Source organism: Beta vulgaris, chromosome 1, assembly GCF_026745355.1.
Source record: "Beta vulgaris subsp. vulgaris cultivar EL10 chromosome 1, EL10.2, whole genome shotgun sequence".
NCBI classification, from domain to species: domain Eukaryota; kingdom Viridiplantae; phylum Streptophyta; class Magnoliopsida; order Caryophyllales; family Amaranthaceae; genus Beta; species Beta vulgaris.
Genome location: NC_079202.1, coordinates 6,598,291 through 6,618,052, shown reverse-complemented (window position 1 = coordinate 6,618,052; position 19,762 = coordinate 6,598,291). Strand labels below are relative to the sequence as shown.

The 19,762-nt window shown below is 36.6% G+C and overlaps 2 protein-coding genes across 4 annotated transcripts; both read right to left on the bottom strand.

Annotated features, from left to right (window-relative positions):
• Positions 1-1,819: 1,819 nt before the first annotated feature.
• Positions 1,820-5,919, bottom strand: LOC104905118 (uncharacterized). 3 transcript variants are annotated; one of them, XR_008970339.1, is made up of 5 exons: positions 5,557-5,919; positions 5,378-5,485; positions 5,182-5,252; positions 4,569-4,715; positions 1,820-2,241 (listed from the first exon to the last, which is right to left on the bottom strand). XR_008970339.1 is itself a non-coding variant. In XM_010693566.4 (5 exons), the coding sequence occupies exons 2-5, from the start codon at positions 5,417-5,419 to the stop codon at positions 2,191-2,193; spliced, it is 228 nt and encodes a 75-aa protein (XP_010691868.2). In that variant the 5' UTR covers positions 5,420-5,485; positions 5,557-5,916; the 3' UTR covers positions 1,820-2,190. The 3 variants fall into 3 exon arrangements, 2 of the variants coding, with proteins under 2 accessions (XP_010691868.2, XP_010691867.2); XM_010693566.4 differs by having other exon boundaries at positions 4,569-4,632; positions 5,557-5,916; XM_010693565.4 differs by lacking the exon at positions 4,569-4,715 and having other exon boundaries at positions 5,557-5,902.
• Positions 5,920-7,452: 1,533 nt separating this feature from the next.
• Positions 7,453-8,145, bottom strand: LOC104905161 (uncharacterized). Its single transcript, XM_010693611.1, has one exon. The coding sequence runs from the start codon at positions 8,143-8,145 to the stop codon at positions 7,453-7,455; it is 693 nt and encodes a 230-aa protein (XP_010691913.1).
• Positions 8,146-19,762: the final 11,617 nt, after the last annotated feature.

The window sequence follows — 19,762 nt, the reverse complement described above, 5'->3', positions numbered from 1 at the left end:
GAGTTTTCAGGAGATTGAGAGATGTTCTTGCTTGAGGCTATTTCTCAGATTTGTTGTTGATGACAAAACAGAGATGAGCGGTAGAGATGGTCCCACCGTATTCGAATAAGGGCTAACAAAAGCTTGAATCTCAATAGAATGCGTTTGAGTGTATCTGAACAGTCAGCACAGATTTGATGTGCTTATTGACTATTTGTAGAGAGAATTCTAAAATAATTTTATGAGCTCTTGAGAATAATGATTTTTCGGTCGCCTCAACTGAGAGATGTGATGTCTATTTATAGGTAATAGAGATCCCTTCATGGACTTGGTAGTTTATGAGTTTGGGCCTGTTTATGACTTGGAAGTCTTTTTTATCTTTGCCATTTGACAGTCTTATTTGGATTAGTGATATGGACTGGCCCAAATATTTTATTTAGGTAAGCTAAATTAATTAAATTGGGCTAATTATATTTATTTTAGCTCAATAATAATTAACTTATCTTAATGTAAAATACTAATAAATTTTTAGTGTCTATAGTCCCCATACCACGATTGGTCGTGAAATGAATCATCCCATGCTTCCATTTCACGATTAAGATGCCATGATCTTTTTATCAATCATGGTTAAGGAATCAAAATTTGAAGATTGGTGCCATGATTTGTTTAAAGGATCACGTTTAATGGTGTACTAAGAGGTCGTTTGGTTCACCTCAAATTCCACTGGACTTTGAAATTCCTAGGAAGTACAAAAACGGGTGGTTGTTTGGTATGCAAGAAATAAGAAATTCTTGGGAAATATAATTTTCATGGAAATGGAAATTCTTATGAAGTGTAGGAAATTAATCACCAACCCCCCTTGGTGATTAGAAATTCATGTGTCAATTGCAAATTTTTGTGCTCAACCAAACACCTAGAGTCACTTCCTAAGGAATAGACAAGGGAATTTACTTCCCATGAAATAAGACTTCCCATGAGAATTAAGTCCCAATGGTAACCAAACGAGTCCTTAGAATGGTTTCTAAAGAAAATATCATTTATTTTTGTTATTTTCTTAACCAACTGCTAGTTTTACTAAATTGAAATTGTTTTAAAAAAGATTGGTATTGTATACTGCGACTCATCAATATACGAAAACCAGATTACATAATAATCCTTTGTGAACACTACAAATGGGAAATTCTTTTTATCTTGACATCATTTCAGAAAATCAATTATATGAACTAAAATCTACACCTATGCAAAGAATACATCATAAAATTATCTTTTGTTGAGTACCAAAATGAGAATGTCTTTATTTTAAACACGATTCTAGGAAATTGCTCTAAATAATGGGAAAGAGTATAGATAGGTATTCATCTGCTATTAATTTTAAAGTTTTTATAAAAATGAAATCTAGTTATTGTCATTATACATTTGTATTCCCATGGACGCATGTTAGAAAATCCATTCTTTTTCAGAAGGAAAGAAAAAGGGTGTCGAATAACAGATTAGAGCAATTTCAAACTTAATGTGTTTAAAAAGGCAAGGTGACAACACCCAAGATAGAGGTCAGACCTAATATTGATCTAGAGGTCTTTGGATCCTCTAGAGTTGTAAAATAACTCTACAAGGTAGAGTTTGAGCAATATCAACCGTTGAATAAAAAATCAATGGCTCATATATTATCTTTCCAAATTCCCCCTATTTTATCTCATCAAAATCCACCCCTAAATATTTTCCTTCCACCAATATGAGCCCTTGATTTTTAAATGCATGGCTCAGATTGAACTCTACCTTGTAGAGTTTTACTATAACTCTAGAGGATCCGGACTCGATCTAGAGATGTGAGAAAGGGAAGTGCATTGTCAAGCAACATTTCTCATAAACAAATCAGTACAAATCAGGGTAAGTATCAAATGTTTCATCTCTTAACCTCATAAAACTAATTTAATGAGTTAATTGACTCTGGCTTTCTTAGCAACCTTCCTATTTGATAATGCATAATCTTCTTCAGAGTCTTCCTCTGAGCTTGAATTTTCTTCAGAACTTTCAGCTTTACGTTTCCTCGATTGTTTTTTCACAGTGGAGGTTTCTGTTTTCTTAGTACTCGATGATTTTGGGGTGGAAGCAACTACTTTTTTCTTAACAGTCACGGATTTAGTCTCCTTTACTGTCTTAACATGTTTTACCGGGGAAGTAATTTTCTGGTTCTTCTTCTTCATTTTGTTCTCATAGACCTGCTTCGCCTCTTTTAATGGAAGCAAACCAGATTCCATCATCCTGCAAATATATGTACACACTAAGGTGAGAAGTTCATATAGACTTTGCAGACATCAGAAAGCAAATTTACAGTAATAGCTTTTTAGACATCAACATAACATTTGTATTCACTATAGTAATCAGAATTCAGATAAACTTTATTGTAATTGAGAAGTTGTGTCACGTAAAGAAGCCAGTAAAAGCTACTTAGCACGAAACAACCGGCCAAGCCTAGCATTTGGATATGGTGATTGAACTCGAGTCTTAATTACATACTCCCTCCATCGCTCTTTGGATGCCCCATGTACAGTGACATCCCTAAAAGATAGATCCATCCTAGAAATAACTATGAGAGTCCGCATTGCATTCACATTCACTAAGGTCCTACCAACTTTGTCTCCTATCAACTTCACCCGAGCAAAAATTAAAAAAGTAACTTAGCCCAATGGAGCAAAAAAAAGGGGACACAAGGATTACTAATTATGATGAACTCCAGGCTCCTCAATCCATGAAGCGGAAGGTAGAATCATCTTAGTAATGTTTAGACTCTAACAAAAATGGGGAAAAGTTGACTAGATATCAGATTATAAAATAACCAAGGCCACTAATCAGTGACAGCACCAAGTTTATTCAGTAGCAATCACCTGGCATCATTAGCAGATACTTCCAAGTTCCAAGTCTTGGACAGAAATCAACAAAGCACTAAAACAACCTTTCCTCTCTAACAGAGTCCAGGATTTGTTGAACAATGAGGTATCATGAAGCATAAAATTTATGCATGATTTGTCCAACAATACCCCCCACTGATTTCAACTACTAGAAAGGAAAACCAACAGCTAGTAGAACAGTATACATGAAAACAGCTAACTTTGCCGAACATGTCCCGATACAACATTATATTCTTGTAAACAATGGCCAATTGGCCACAGTAGGTAATTAAATATTGATTTCAAATCCAAGTTCAACATGCTATGCCAACTCCACAAAAGATAGAGATCAGTTTTAATAGAAATTATGGATATATTACCATAAGTCCATAACTGCCATTTGTTAGAGCCATACATGAGACTTTCACCTCATAACCCATCAAATTTCATTTATTTCTATTCTGACTATAGACATTTGTATCTTCCATAGCCAATCTATCGGTTCTTAAATAATATACAGCCTCACTGAATCCCAAAATAAATGGATGTCTTAAAACTAAAGTGATGCAGGATCTTGGAGACTTGGCACGAAGCCATATGTGAAAAGTAGGGGGAAATTTTAGGCTATCCTGGCCGCTTCAAAGAAGTCGGCTTAGTTAAAAGAGCCTGGTACATCAACAGCTGAAAGGGGTTTGACGATCCCCGGACTTACCCTGACAGGCCTACCCAAACCGAGGCACACATTTACACAGTTGAAATTATATATAGTTTCATGCAAAAAAAGTTAACTCAAAATCATATACTCCCTCCATTCTCTTTTGATTTTCTTGTTTGGAATCAGGGGAGGAACCAATGCAACATTAAAGAGGAGGAAAGATTCCACTTGAAGAAGAGACAAAAAAGAAGATTCTAACTCTCTCGACCTTGAAGCATGATTTACTTCGGTATCCCTTATAATATTGAAGAAGCACAAGTTTTGCTTCAGTCCAGCAGCAGCTCTAACATGGCCATTACTCAATCAATTAAAAATCACAAGGTTCCCACAATAAACTATAGCTACATGTGCCCATGGTATATGGAAATGGAATTAAAGAAAGGGATATAAGATAGGAAGAATTGTTTTGGCTACATGTCAGAGCAGAAGGTGCAGACCTGATCAGCAGGCAAGAGAACTACCCATGTACCAGTACATAATCAGACGATGATTAGGTTTTATGTAGAAAACTTCTCAACATGAGCAGAAGCTACCATGCAAGCTGACACAACAAAAGACGAAAAACAAAATACATACTATGTATTGTGCAGCCAAGAGCCTAAGACAGATTCGATATATTCAACCACAATACCCACTGAACAAACGCAGTACATCTAAATCCAAATATGGGACAAGATTTAACTGCATAAACACCAGATGTAATTAAATAATCGGTAAAGGACAATAATTTAAGTCAAGGACATTGTTAAATTGGAAAGTTAAAGCATATAACTCTAGATGGGGGAATTTTTTTTTGGAGGACATATAATTACTTAAAAGAACAAAACAACAATCTGTTTCAGTAAAGGCTAGTGTACCACAAAATAAGCCTACTGTTTCAATGCACACTCAGAGCTACAATTTCGTCGAGCACTAGAAATAAAATTGTGACATCAATATCAGCCCTCAAAGCTCAATCATACTATATAATTTACAGAGTAGCACACCTCTATTAACATTGTAGGTATGGAATCATTATCAAGCTTTTTGACCTCAAGCAGCAGCAGCATCCTCAGAAAAAGGAAAGGATGGTCATTAAAGGTTAAACGCATAAGCATACCACAATGTGCCATATACTATGTCCTAACCTTCACCTGATCAGAGATTGGTTTAATCCTAAATACATTAGCAAAAAATCCATACAAATATCATCAAAAGTCAGCATTTTGTGCATGCATATTACGAGAGGTTTCAACAAACAAAACAGAAAAACAATCATAGCATCTAAATATACAGATTTCTTGCATAAACCCCATTAAGTCATCCTAAACTAAATATACAATCTTCTACTACAAACAAACCAATGGAATGTACCCACATTTTTTATACGATTTCCGCAAACTCGCAAAGTAATTAAGCAAACAAACCACCCATAAATCTTAATTGATTCAGCAAGGGAACACTTGTTCTATATGAAAGAGATTCAATCCAATGTACTTTTTTCCTTTCTATGTCACATTTACTCCAAAATAAACATGAATATTGTTCAACTTCTAACCAACAAAAAAAGGAAAAAACACACACAAAAGTTTCTTAATTAAAAATAATAAAAATTCTCACCAAACTGCAGCCAATTCACTGGTGGGCTTTTGCTGATACAATGTTTCATAGAAAATTCTCAAAGGATCTCTCTGCAAAGCAACATTAATCTCAACTTACAAGTCAAAAATTACTCACATTGTATTATTAAACTTTAAGCAAACTAAATAATTAGCAAAAATTAAAATGAATTTAAAATTTAGAATGTATAGCATACTTGTTCAGGAGGGTCGCGTTTCTGGCCAGGAAAATCGTACATCTTTTTCTCTCTCTTCTTCGCTTCAACCTTTACCTTCTCCTCTTTTTTTATCTTCTTAATTTTTTGCTACAAATCCAAAAAAAATAATTAAAATTACAACAACCCAGAAATTTTTTTTGGGAAGAAGAAATACAAACCTTGTTGTCCTCCTTTTTGGGTTTAGTTGGTTTAGGAGTGGATTTGGTGGGTTTTTTTGAAGAAAAATCATCGTCACTTGATTCTTCTTTCTTCACTTTTGATTTTTGTTTTGGGGTTGCAGAAGAAGGAGAAATCGGGTTTTTTCTTGTTTATGTTGTTGCGTACTTGAGAAATTGGCTTCTCATCATCGTCGTCGTCTTCAATTTCTTCCTTCTTCACTGGTTTTGCGTCTTCTGAAGGCATTTCTAACCTACAATTAGAGGGAGCTATTGAATGAGTAAATAAGGGGTTCTCTTATTACTTATGTGCTCAATGGTAAAGTATTTTAAAACTTGCCTCTTCCACGAGAATGGAGCCAAAGAATCCAATTATCCAAGATGGCACTTCTCAAAAAACAAAAAGAAAGAGAGTAAAGATGGCACTGAGTTGGGTCGGTTGTTAAACTGTCCGGTCTTGGCTGTCTTGCTCAAAGCCCGACTCATTTGCTTTGTTTTTATTTTTGTGTTGGGCCTGTGTTGTCTATTTTGGTCAAAACTACAACCAAAGCGTAACCTAAGAGGAACGAACCAACTAGGTTGGACCCTTCCTCAAAGGAGAATCACCCATTACAATAACATCTTCTACCAAGCTCTAACAATTACAAGGTTCTAAACCAACTGATGTCACTACTGCTCATTTTCTTAGGCATAACAACAATAATCCTGCTTTTAACATCATGTTTCAGCTTAGTTATATTACATGTAATTGTAGGAATGGAGTTCTTCCAGTAGCTTTTATTGTTGCACTTCCAAATGAGACAAACAGTTCTTGTCAAAGCAACATTATAGATCTGCTTTCTAAAATTTGAGCTTCTTCTATGATGGATGCCTCTAAAAAGTTACTTTAAACTGAAAGATTTGGAATAAATGCCCAACCATTCTTCACTTTTGTGAGACATCTTCTGCTGTAATCACATTTGAAAAACAACTGATCATGATCCTCAATATCTTGTCCACATAACAAGCAATCTGCAGAATTATTGACTCCAATTGTAGCCAATGTAAGATCTTACATGTAATATGTGTTGAATGGCTAGCCAACAAATGAATATGTGTCTTGGTCTGTTAGGTCTATTCCACATCAAATTACTCCAATGCACTTGGGGTCTGACACCAGCAAGCTTCTCATAAACTTGCTTCATAGAATAATGGCTCATAGCATAGAACTCAGCTTGAGTATACACTTACTTCAACTTTTCTTTTGTAGCACAAACTTGCTTCAACTTTTCTTTTGTAGCACAAACTTGCTTCCAATACCAACTATCAACAACCCTTGGGTGGTATTCCACCAATCTTCTTCATGAATATATACAGATTAACCCATTTAATCCACACATTGTCTTGCTTAGTTGCTGCATCCCACACATACTTCCCCATATTGGCAATATTCCACAAAAAGACATCCCTAAAACCAAGCCCTCCAGCCTTCTTTTCACAACAAAGTTTATTCCAAGCTATGTTACTAGGCTTAGAACTATAGCCCTAACCACTCCATAAAAATGACCTACAAATCTTCACAATCTCCCGCAACACACTTTTAGGAAGTATGTAAATTTCAGCCCAATACATATGCAGACTGAGAAGGACAGAGTTGATGAGCTGAACTCTTGCAGCATAAGACATGGTCCTAGAGCTCTAAACTTTGATCTAGCTACCATCTCATCAACAAGCACACCACACTAACCTGTAGATATTCTTTTAGAACAAATAGGGATCCCTAAGTATTTGAAGGGTAAAGAACTTCTAGTGAACCCAGAAGCTATCACTATTCTATGCACATCCTCCTCTTGCATACCATGGCAATATATTGAAGACTTTTGCTTGTTTGCAACTAAGCCAGAAGAGTTGGAAAACAACTTAAACTTGAAGCATAAGATAGATAGAAGCATAATCACCTTTGTAGCAGAGGATAAGATCATCTGCAAAACAAATGTGATTGAGCTTGATATCTTTGTATCTTGGATGGAAGTGGAATTGAGGAAGCCCACTCACTTGCTGTAGTATTCTAGATAGATACTCCATGCAGATAACAAACAGGGGGAGAGACATAGGATCTCCTTGTCTTAAACCTCTCTTAGAGTTAAAAAAAAGCCATGCATTGTCCCATTGAGCATCAATAAAAATATAGGTAGGTATGGTAACACACCTCATAATGATCTCTACAAATTTCCTAGGAAAGCGTTGACATTCTAGCATTTCCTTAAGAAAGATCCAATCCACAATGTCATAGGCTTTTTGCAAATCTATCTTCATAAGACAACTAGGCTTCAAACTTTTTCTTCCATAGTGTTTCACAATATCTTGCACAATCATGATGTTATTCACTTTATACCTCCCCTGAACAAAGCCTCCCTGGTTCTCTAGGATCAAATCAGGCAGAATTTGCCTCAACCACCCATAAATCACCTTGGTAATACACTTGTAGAGAGTATTACAGCATGAAGTAGGTCTGAACTCACTCACATTCTTTGGACATTTAGTCTTAGGAATAAGAGTGACAACTGTGTGGTTCAACTCTTTTAATAATTTCCCATTTTGCAAAAATTCCATCACAACTCCAATGACATCATTTCATACTATATCCCATGTATCTTTATAGAAAAAAGATCCAAAGCCATCATGCCTTGGTGCCTTTATACCAGAAATTAAAAAAAGGGCATCTTATATTTCTTCTTGAGTATAAGGGGCTTTCAAAATAGCTCTATGAGTATCAGTCACCACTGGACCTGCTTGCACAATTTGCTTAATTACCGTAATTCTATAAGGGTGAGTAAACCCCAATAGTGATGTATAGAATTCAAGAGCACCTGAAACCTCAGCTAGTTTATCATGCCATACCCCATTCATGTCATGGAAGCAATACACCTTTTTATAAATATTTCTACTTTTAATACTCTAATGGAAAAGCTTTGTGTTCTCATCTTCAGCTTCAATCCAGGCTATTTTTCGCTTTTTGCTTCAAGAAATCAAAATAAGCTTTTATGGTTATGCTTATATTCTTTCACAACAACAATCTCAACATCAACAATATCATTATCAGTATGATAAGTATGCATAGCGGTGTAATATCCCAAAACTTTAAATATATTTAAATAAATAATTAAGAAAGTTAAATCGTTCACTTAATAATTGTTTTAGTTAAGTAAGTCTAATTATGAACTATTTTATTTTTGAGCTTTTAAACAAACTAACTAATTCTATAAAATATTGTAATTGAAGAGTAAGATTACTAATAACACCTAAGTTAGTCACTTTTATTACAACAAAGGAAACCAACCAAGTTTAAGCAAATTAATAAATAAATAAATAAATAAAAAAAAAGAAACCCCCAAACCCACGGTCAACACCCACCACCCACCTCTTTCCCCCTACACTAATTTCCCTTAATTGAACCACCATTAATCACCTACTATCTCCCCCTATCTCCTACTTGTCCCCTCTCCTAGCTTCCTATTAACAAAAACCACCAATCACCATCCTACCACCTTCAACCTTTGTTCCAAAAATCTGTCCATAAATACACAGAAGAAATGAGTTTCAATTACAAACTTAAAACCACAAGAAATCACAAAGAATTTCTTCCCTCTTTCTCCTCTGTTTCGACCCCCCACAACCGACCACCGCCGGCCACCGCACGCGCCACCTGCGCCGCGCTCAGTCGCGCCTTCACCCTGCTGTCGTTCGCCGACCACCGTGCAGCTTGCCGGAGACCCGCGCCAGCACTCACGTTCTCTCTCTCCTCGCGCTGTCCCTCTCGCCCCTCTTCTTCTTCGTGCGCTGCAGTACCGGGCTGAACCACCGACGACCCGCGCGCGCTGAACCACCGGAGACCATCGCCGGAGACGTCGCTGCTGCTTGCCGTCGACCACCAAAGCCAGCGTCCACCTCAGTCGCGATTCGTCCTCCCTGCTCCTAGTAGCAGAGGTGATGACATTCTTCTTTTAAATTTCTGATTTCTTTAGTTTAAGTTGATGCAAGCCCAAATTACTACCTAGTGTTATAATTTAAGTTGGGCCTAAAGGAAACTGATTTATACCAGTTAAAACAACTCAAATCAAGTATTGCATGTACATAATTTGGGCTCAAATCTGACTTTTATTGTTTTAGCTAAACTACTTATATTAGATGGGCCAAATTGAGTTAAACTAAAACTGATTTAGTATTTCATTAAGCTATGTTAGTTTAATTAACCACGTTAAGTATAATGTTGGGCTTATAATCTGATTTACTTAGTTAAATCATTTAAGTTAATCTTGTTGCTTTAATATATTGAGCTTTAGTGGACTGATTTTAGTTAAATCATTTACGTTAATCTTGTTGCTTTAATATATTGAGCTTTAGTGGACTGATTTAGTTAGTTTTACTAAACCACCTAACTTATTTACTAAAATCTATTATTGGATTATAATTCATGATTTCTAAACTAGTTGGGTTGTTTAAAACTAATTAAAAATAATTCATCACGCTTGTTGTTTTTAATTAAGTTTAAGTTATGAGTACTTCACTAATCCTTAAGTTCACTTATAATAATTAGTTACTTGACTTGTTAGTTTAAAATGACTAAATAACATTAAAATAATATTAGTGGATCTATTATAACTTTAAACTTAACTAATTATTGGACGACTAATTAATTATTAACTATGAACTAGAATAATGTTACGTTTTCGAAAGGTTATATAATTTGTAGTATTATAATTTTAATGTTTCGATAATTTCTAAAAATATAGCTAAATGAGTCATTTCATTAATTAGTTGTTAAAAAGTCACCTTAATTAAAAGGTTATTAACAATTAAGAAATAATGATTTTAAGGAGACCCTTACAACGTTATAAATAACCGTTATGACCTTAATAAGCGCTAACTAATATTTAGGCTTAAAAGCTAAATAACGAAACGTTTATTAATAAAATTATTCTTGAATAGATTAAGGAAGATAAAGGATATTACAAGCCTCCCCCGGCTAACAAGGTTATTAAGCAGGAATCCAGGTAACGTCTACTGCTAACACCCACAACCCCTTTCGAATGATGTTTTATGGTATTTCGTACTATGTTGTTGATTTATGGATTGTGGGATATGAAAGGTTTTACGAATATGATGATTTTCGATGAAATGAAACGACTTCGATGTTACGAAATATGAGTATAATAATGCTATGGTTTAATGATGTTTCGTGACTATGATTATAATGATGTAATGTAACTATGATATTTGAAACATTGATAAAGTAAAGTGAAAGATGGTTCTTGGCAAGTATGTGGGCATAGAAAATGTCACCTATGATGTGACCGCCTTTCTGGCAATATTTGGACACCGAGAGTGTCATCCATTTGTGCGCCTTTCTGGCAATATTTGGACACCGAGAGTGTCATCCATTTGTGACTGCCTTTCTGGCAATATTTGGACACCGAGAGTGTCATCATTTGTTTAGGGAGACGTCCCTATATGTGATATGTGATATGCGATTTTGCCAAGTTACCCAAGTAAAAGATATATGATGATGAACATGATAAAGAAGATAATGTAACCTACTATGATATACTTGTGAAATGTTTTACTTATTCTCTCCTTCCTGTTTTTAACTAAAATGATGTGAAATGAATTTACGATGTTAGGGTAGTATGTTACTGGGCTCGGCTCACGACGTTTTGTTTTATGTTTTAGGTACCGATGGTGATAACGGGATGGCGTAGCAGTGAGGATTTATTAATATCTAGATTATATAGACTCTCTGGTTTTTAATTTAAGTTTATGTCAAAACTCTGATTAGTAACTAATTCTATTAATCAAGACTAATGTTGGATCTATATTATGCTTAATGTTATAAGATGTTTAAGTTTATGATTTATGTCGCCTTGTATTTTCCTTATGGAAAGTACGGCGGTAACGCGCCGACTATCTAGGTTCCGCTGCTAATAATCGATTAATTAACTTAACCACGATGATTAGAGGTCGGGGCGTTACAGGTTGGTATCAGAGCAACGGTTCTCGATGCCTCAAGTAAAATCTCAAAGGTTTTACTTAAATTAGTAAATAAATGATAAAGTAATCTAGTAAAATGAGAGTCATCACCATGAGTATAGGGTTTATATAATATAATAATATGGAAACAAAATGGTGTAGTTAATAAGTGTTTTAAAATGAAAATGAGTGTGAGTGTTAGGATCGGGGAAGGGAATATTTTTATTATTTTTACGATGATAGTCATGCCTGCTTAACATGTTATGCACATGGAATATGTGATGTTTAGAACATGGCAACAAGTGGAATGGACCTACTAATGGAGGAAGTGGAACCCCATGGGCCTAGTCACACTTGAAGAAATGAGGCAAAGGCTAGATACCTTGCGAAGTGACCCTGTTTTCGAAGAAACGACTGAAAATGCTAACGGAAATCAGGTGGATATAATGAAGCTGATGATGGAATTCTTGCAAGGAAACCGACCAAGGGCCAAGACGGAGCAGGAAGAATGCTCCAATATGTTCAAAAGGTTTTCTGCTCACAAGCCGCCTACTTATGATGGAAAACCTGACCCCACCGAGTTCGAGGAATGGTTGAATGGCATGGAGAAACTCTTTGATGCCACCCAGTGTCCAGACAAGTGGAAAGTTAACTTTGCTGTATTCTACTTAAAAGGGCAAGCTGATCTGTGGTGGAAGACTGCTAGAGAGATGCAGAATCAACCTGGATTTGGATGGGAAGGTTTAAAGGAGGCTATGAGAAACCAGTTTTACCCTCAGTCTCTGCAACTCCAGATGGAATCTGAGTTTATCCATCTGAGGCAAAGGGGTATGTCAGTTCTGGAATATGCTGTGAAATTCAATGAGTTAGCTCGATTTGCTCCTGATCTGGTGTCTACGGATCGTCAAAGGATGAATCGATTTGAAGGAGGTTTGAATCTGGACCTTCAAGAAAGGCTTGCTGCAAACATGAGTAAGTCCTATCAAGAGCTATATGATCGAGCTATCAATGTTGAAAGGAAAATGAAGCTGCGAAAGGATGTTTATGAGAATGGAAAAAGAAAAGGTAAAGGTCAAGAAGTTCCAATAAGCAATGTTTTCAAGAAGCAGAACACAGGTTCTCAAGAAACATAATGGTCAGCAGGACAGTTGCTCATTGCACCAGGTGCAACAGATGGGGCCATCTAGCCAGAGAATGTCGAGCAGGAACCGATCAGTGCTATGGTGTGGTAAGATGGGCCATATGATTAAGAATTGCCCACTTTGGAAAGGAAGAACGAAAACACTAATAATCGTGGGCCAGTGCAAAGGAACAATTCTCAGAACTATGGTTATGGTAGGAATGCAAGTAATAATGCCAACAAAAACCCTCCACGTGGACCTCCACAAGCCGGACGAGTGTTCATGATGCAGAAAGAAGAAGCTGAGGCTGATGACACCGTTATTACTGGTACTTTTCCTGTCAACTCTGTACCTGCTTATGTCCTTTTTGATTCTGGAGCTTCCCATTCGTTTATATCTACTGCATTTTCTAGAAGCTTGAATGCAAAACCATGCTCTGAATTTTCTGCCAGTGTCTGTCACCATCCCTAATGGTGAATCCATCTTATGTGATGTCATGTATAGAAATTGTCCTATTCTCATAGGAGGATGTGAATTTCAAGTAGACCTCATTCAATTTGAATTAACCGACTTTGATGTGATATTGGGAATGAATTGGTTGTCGAAGTACAAAGCGGACATAAATTGCCTTAACCATGAAATAACCCTCATGAAGCCAGATGGGTGTAAGGTTTCTTATCGAAGAAGAAAAGTCCAACCCAAACCTGAAATCATCTCATCCTTAGAAAGCCTTAAGTTACTTTCAAAGGGTCATTATGGTTACCTATGCAGTGTGGTAGACCTAACCAAACCTGAACCCTTGTTATCCGATATTCCCATAGTTTGTGAGTACCCTGATGTATTTCCGGAAGAGATACCTGGCATGCCACCAGAAAGAGAGATAGATTTCAGCATTGACCTCGTTCCTGGATCTGCTCCTATCTCCAAGGCACCTTATCGAATGGCACCTGCTGAGTTACAAGAACTGAAAAAGCAACTAGATGAATTACTCGAGAAGGGGTATATTCGACCTAGTGTGTCGCCATGGGGTGCACCAGTTCTATTTGTCAAGAAGAAAGATGGAAGCATGAGGTTATGCATTGATTATCGAGAGTTGAACAAGATCACCATCAAGAATAAATATCCATTGCCTCGTATTGATGATCTTTTCGACCAACTTCGAGGTGCAACTATCTTCTCCAAGATTGATTTAAGATGGATATCATCAACTCCGCATAAAGCCAGAAGATATTTCAAAAACCGCTTTCAGGACCCGATATGGTCATTATGAATTCACAGTAATGCCATTTGGGTTAACCAATGCCCCTGCTGTCTTCATGGATCTGATGAACCGAGTATTTAAATCATACCTCGATAAGTTTGTGGTTGTATTCATCGATGATATCTTGGTGTTTTCAAGAAACTTGATCGAGCATGAAGAACATTTGAGGAAGGTGTTAGAAGTGTTCAGAGGAAGGAAGTTGTATGCAAAGTTGAAGAAATGTGAGTTCTGGTTGAAAGAAGTTGCCTTTCTAGGGCACATCATTTCAGATACTGGAGTCTCGGTTGATCCACAAAAGATAAGAGCTATCATGGAATGGCCTAGACCCACTAATGTTCCTGAAGTTCGGAGTTTTATGGGTTTAGCTGGATATTATAGAAGATTTGTCCAAGATTTCTCCAAGATAGCCATGCCTATAACTCGATTGGTAAAGAAGACGGTTAAGTTTGTATGGAGTGATGAATGTGAAGCAGCTTTTCAAGAGTTGAAGAAGCGTCTCACTACTGCTCCTGTTCTTACTCTCCCTTCTGGAACTGATGGATTTGTTGTGTATAGCGATGCCTCTAAGCATGGATTAGGTTGTGTGTTGATGCAGAATGATAAAGTTATAGCATATGCTTCCCGTCAACTCAAGCCTCATGAACAAAACTACCCAACCCATGACCTTGAACTAGCCGCAGTTGTGTTTGCTCTCAAAATATGGAGACACTATCTCTATGGTGTTCCGTGTAAGATCTTCACCGACCACAAAAGCCTTAAATACATTTTCACCCAAAAGGAATTGAACTTGAGGCAACGTAGATGGCTTGAACTCCTAAAGGATTATGATGTCGAGATCCTATATCACCCAGGCAAAGCTAATGTCGTAGCTGATGCTCTAAGCCGCAAATCCTACCTAAACACAACCTTAACCTTGCCGAAAGAAATCAATGATGATTTGATGAAGATGAAAGTGGAGATCATGCAACCAAAAATAGAAGCACAGTTGTACGCATTGGAGTTAAGGCCGACTTTGTTGGAAGAAACAAAAGAGGCGCAAGATGGAGACTTGGAGTTGCAAAAGATAAAGAGTGATGTGAAGAAGGGAAAATCACCGGGATTTGTGATCCAAGATGATGGCACGTTGAGATTCCAGGGTAAAATGTGTTCCAGATAAGGAGGCATTGAAAAAGAGAATTCTGGAAGAAGCTCACAACAGTCCTTTTTCTGTTCACCTGGAGGAAACAATTGTACAAGGATTTAAAGCAGACCTTTGGTGGAGCAATATGAAGCAAGAAGTTGCAGATTTGTGTCAAGATGTCTGACTTGTCAAAGGATAAAGATCGAACATCAGAGACACTGCAGGATTGTTGCAACCATTAGATGTTCCTGCATGGAAATGGGATTCAATTTCTATGGATTTTATCATGGGTTGCCACCATCATTTCGAGGAATGAACTCTATATGGGTCATTGTGGATAGACTGACAAAATCCGCACATTTCTTAGCCATTAGAAATAATTGGAGTTTGGATAAGCTAGCTGAGTTATATATGAGCACAATTGTCAGATTGCATGGAGTACCAAGTTCTATTGTGTCAGATCGTGATTCGAGATTCCAAGCAAAGTTTTGGAAGGAATTACAAAAGGCACTTGGTACGAGACTGGATTTTAGCACCGCTTTCCATCCAGCCACAGACGGTCAAACAGAAAGGACCATTCAGACTCTGAAGATATGTGAGACATTGTATTCTGGATTTTCAGAGGAAGTTGGGAAAATACTTGCCATTGGTTGAGTTTTCTTACAACAACAGCTATCAAGCTAGCATCCAAATGGCACCATATGAAGCACTGTATGGAAGAAGATGTAGAACACCCCTGTGTTGGAGTGACATTGATGAAGCTCGAATGATTGGACCTGACTTGATACAAGAAACAACGGAAAAAGTACGATTAATTCAAGCCAGGATGAAGCTGCACAAAACGACAAAAGAGTTATGCGGACCGTCGAAGGAGCCATTGGAGTTCGAAGTAGGTGATCATGTTTCTTGAAAATTTCGCCTACAAGGGTATTATGAGATTTGGTCAAACTGGTAAGCTAAGTCCGAGGTACATTGGTCCATATGAGATTTTGGATCGAGTCAACGAAGTAGCTTATCGCTTGGCGTTGCCGACAGACTTGGATAAAGTTCATAATGTTTTCCACGTGTCGATGTTGCGAAAGTATATACCAGACCTAGTCCATGTGATCACACGAGCCTTTGCAGTAAGGAATGATTTGACTTATGAAGAGAACCGATTGAAATTCTTGATCGTAGGGAAAAGCGACTTAGAAGCAAAGTAATTCCTATGGTTAAGATTTTATGGGCTAATCACACGTCATCCGAAGCCACTTGGGAAGTAGAAGATCAGATGAGAACAAAATACCCTCACTTGTTTGAATAGATGACTTTGATGTGTTTAATTATGTGCTTCTGAAATCTTATGTATGATGTTCAAGTTTATGAATGCATGATTTTATCCTTTGATAATGCTATGTAAGTTTCGAGGACGAAACTTTTTCTAAGGGGGTAAGGATGTAATATCCCAAAACTTTAAATATATTTAAATAAATAATTAAGAAAGTTAAATCGTTCACTTAATAATTGTTTTAGTTAAGTAAGTCTAATTATGAACTATTTTATTTTTGAGCTTTTAAACAAACTAACTAATTCTATAAAATATTGTAATTGAAGAGTAAGATTACTAATAACACCTAAGTTAGTCACTTTTATTACAACAAAGGAAACCAACCAAGTTTAAGCAAATAATAATAAATAAATAAAAAAAAAAGAAACCCCCAAACCCACGGTCAACACCACCACCCACTCTTCCCCCTACACTAATTTCCCTTAATTTGAACACCATTAATCACCTACTATCTCCCCCTATCTCCTTACTTGTCCCCTCTCCTAGCTTCCTATTAACAAAACCACCAATCACCATCCTACCACCTTCAACCTTTGTTCCAAAAATCTGTCCATAAATACATGAGAAGAAATGAGTTTCAATTACAAACTTAAAACCACAAGAAATCACAAAGAATTTCTTCCTCTTCTCCTCTGTTTCGACCCGCCACAACCGACCACGCGCGGCCACCGCGCGCGCCACCTGCGCCGCGCTCAGTGCGCGCTTCACCCCTGCTGTCGTTCGCGACCACCGTGCAGCTTGCCGGAGACCCGCGCCAGCACTCACGTTCTCTCTCTCCCTCGCGCTTGTCCCTCTCGCCCTCTTCTCTTCGTGCGCTGCAGTACCGGGCTGAACCACCGACGACCCGCGCGCGCTGAACCACCGGAGACCATCGCCGGAGACGTCGCTGCTGCTCGTCGTCGACCACCAAAGCCAGCGTCCACCTCAGTCGCGATTCGTCCTCCCTGCTCCTAGTAGCAGAGGTGATGACATTCTCTTTTTAAATTTCTGATTTCTTTAGTTTAAGTTGATGCAAGCCCAAATTACTACCTAGTGTTATAATTTAAGTTGGGCCTAAAGGAACTGATTTATACCAGTTAAAACAACTCAAATCAAGTATTGCATGTACATAATTTGGGCTCAAATCTGACTTTTATTGTTTTAGCTAAACTACTTATATTAGATGGGCCAAATTGAGTTAAACTAAAACTGATTTAGTATTTCATTAAGCTATGTTAGTTTAATTAACCACGTTAAGTATAATGTTGGGCTTATAATCTGATTTACTTAGTTAAATCATTTAAGTTAATCTTGTTGCTTTAATATATTGAGCTTTAGTGGACTGATTTTAGTTAAATCATTTACGTTAATCTTGTTGCTTTAATATATTGAGCTTTAGTGGACTGATTTAGTTAGTTTTACTAAACCACCTAACTTATTTACTAAAATCTATTATTGGATTATAATTCATGATTTCTAAACTAGTTGGGTTGTTTAAAACTAATTAAAAATAATTCATCACGCTTGTTGTTTTAATTAAGTTTAAGTTATGAGTACTTCACTAATCTTAAGTTCATTTATAAAAACTAGTTACTTGACTTGTTAGTTTTAATGACTAATTAACATTAAAATAATATTAATGGATCTATTATAACTTTAAACTTAACTAATTATTGGACGACTAATTAATTATTAACTATGAACTAGAATAATGTTACGTTTTCGAAAGGTTATATAATTTGTAGTATTATAATTTAATGTTTCGATAATTTCTAAAAATATAGCTAAATGAGTCATTTCATTAATTAGTTGTTAAAAGTCACCTTAATTAAAAGGTTATTAACAATTAAGAAATAATGACCTTTAAGGAGACCCTTACAACGTTATAATAACCGTTATGACCTTAATAAGCGCTAACTAATATTTAGGCTTAAAAGCTAAATAACGAAACGTTTATTAATAAAATTATTCTTGAATAGATTAAGGAAGATAAAGGATATTACAAGCCTCCCCCGGCTAACAAGGTTATTAAGCAGGAATCCAGGTAACGTCTCCTGCTAACACCCACAACCCCTTTCGAATGATGTTTTATGGTATTTCGTACTATGTTGTTGATTTATGGATTGTGGGATATGAAAGGTTTTACGAATATGATGATTTTCGATGAAATGAAACGACTTCGATGTTACGAAATATGAGTATAATAATGCTATGGTTTAATGATGTTTCGTGACTATGATTATAATGATGTAATGTAACTATGATATTTGAAACATGATAAAGTAAAGTGAAAGATGGTTCTTGGCAAGTATGTGGGCATAGAAAATGTCACCTATGATGTGACCGCCTTTCTGGCAATATTTGGACACCGAGAGTGTCATCCATTTGTGGCCTTTCTGGCAATATTTGGACACCGAGAGTGTCAACCATTTGTGACTGCCTTTCTGGCAATATTTGGACACCGAGAGTGTCATCTATTTGTTTAGGGAGACGTCCCTATATGTGTTATGTGATATGCGATATTTGCCAAGTTACCAAAGTAAAAATATATGATGATGAACATGATAAAGAAGATAATGTAACTTACTATGATATACTTGTGAAATGTTTTACTCATTCTCTCCTTCCTGTTTTTAACTAAAATGATGTGAAATGAATATACGATGTTAGAGTAGTATGTTACTGAGCCTCGGCTCACGACGTTTTGTTTTATGTTTTAGGTACCGATGGTGAAACGGGATGGCGTAGCAGTGAGGATTTATTAATATCTAGATTATATAGACTCTCTGGTTTTAATTTAAGTTTATGTCAAAACTCTGATTAGTAACTAAGTTTCTATTAATCAAGACTAATGTTGGATCTATTATGCTTCATGTTATAAAATGTTTAAGTTATGATTTTATGTCGCCTTGTATTTTCCTTATGGAAAGTACGGCGGTAACGCGCCGACTATCTAGGTTCCGCTGCTAATAATCGATTAATTAACTTAACCACGATGATTAGAGGTCGGGGCGTTACAAGCGGCTTGAACCTCAATTATTATATCTTATAAGCCTTGAGCTCAGCAACTTGATATCTGAAAATCCAGTTATGTTAAGCTCCTTTGAAGCATCCTTAACTCTTTTCAACTTGCTAACCAGATTAAACATTTTTACTTCCCCTGAATTGAATGTTCAAATATGCAAGAACAATGTCAGTAGTATTAGGAGCAGTTTTCACATTGTGAAATATCTAAATGGCTTTTTGCCCACAACAAATCTAGGATAAACAGTGATCAATCCAGGGTGAATGATCAAATTCACCTGCAACCATAAAGCACACTTCAGTATAAGGATAAATATTTTGGCAAGCATCATGTCCATCAGTTTATCCAACTTTGAGAACACCCTATCATT

Excerpts from the sequence above, each read along its gene's own strand:
- LOC104905161 (XM_010693611.1), bottom strand. The coding sequence starts at position 8,145 with ATGGAATTTTTGCAAAATGGGAAATTATTAAAAGAGTTGAACCACACA.
- LOC104905118 (XM_010693565.4), bottom strand. The coding sequence starts at position 5,419 with ATGTACGATTTTCCTGGCCAGAAACGCGACCCTCCTGAACAA. Across the intron at positions 5,253-5,377 it reads AACGCGACCCTCCTGAACAA|AGAGATCCTTTGAGAATTTT; the intron begins GTATGCTATACA and ends GTTGCTTTGCAG. Across the intron at positions 2,242-5,181 it reads AGTGAATTGGCTGCAGTTTG|GATGATGGAATCTGGTTTGC; the intron begins GTGAGAATTTTT and ends ATATATTTGCAG.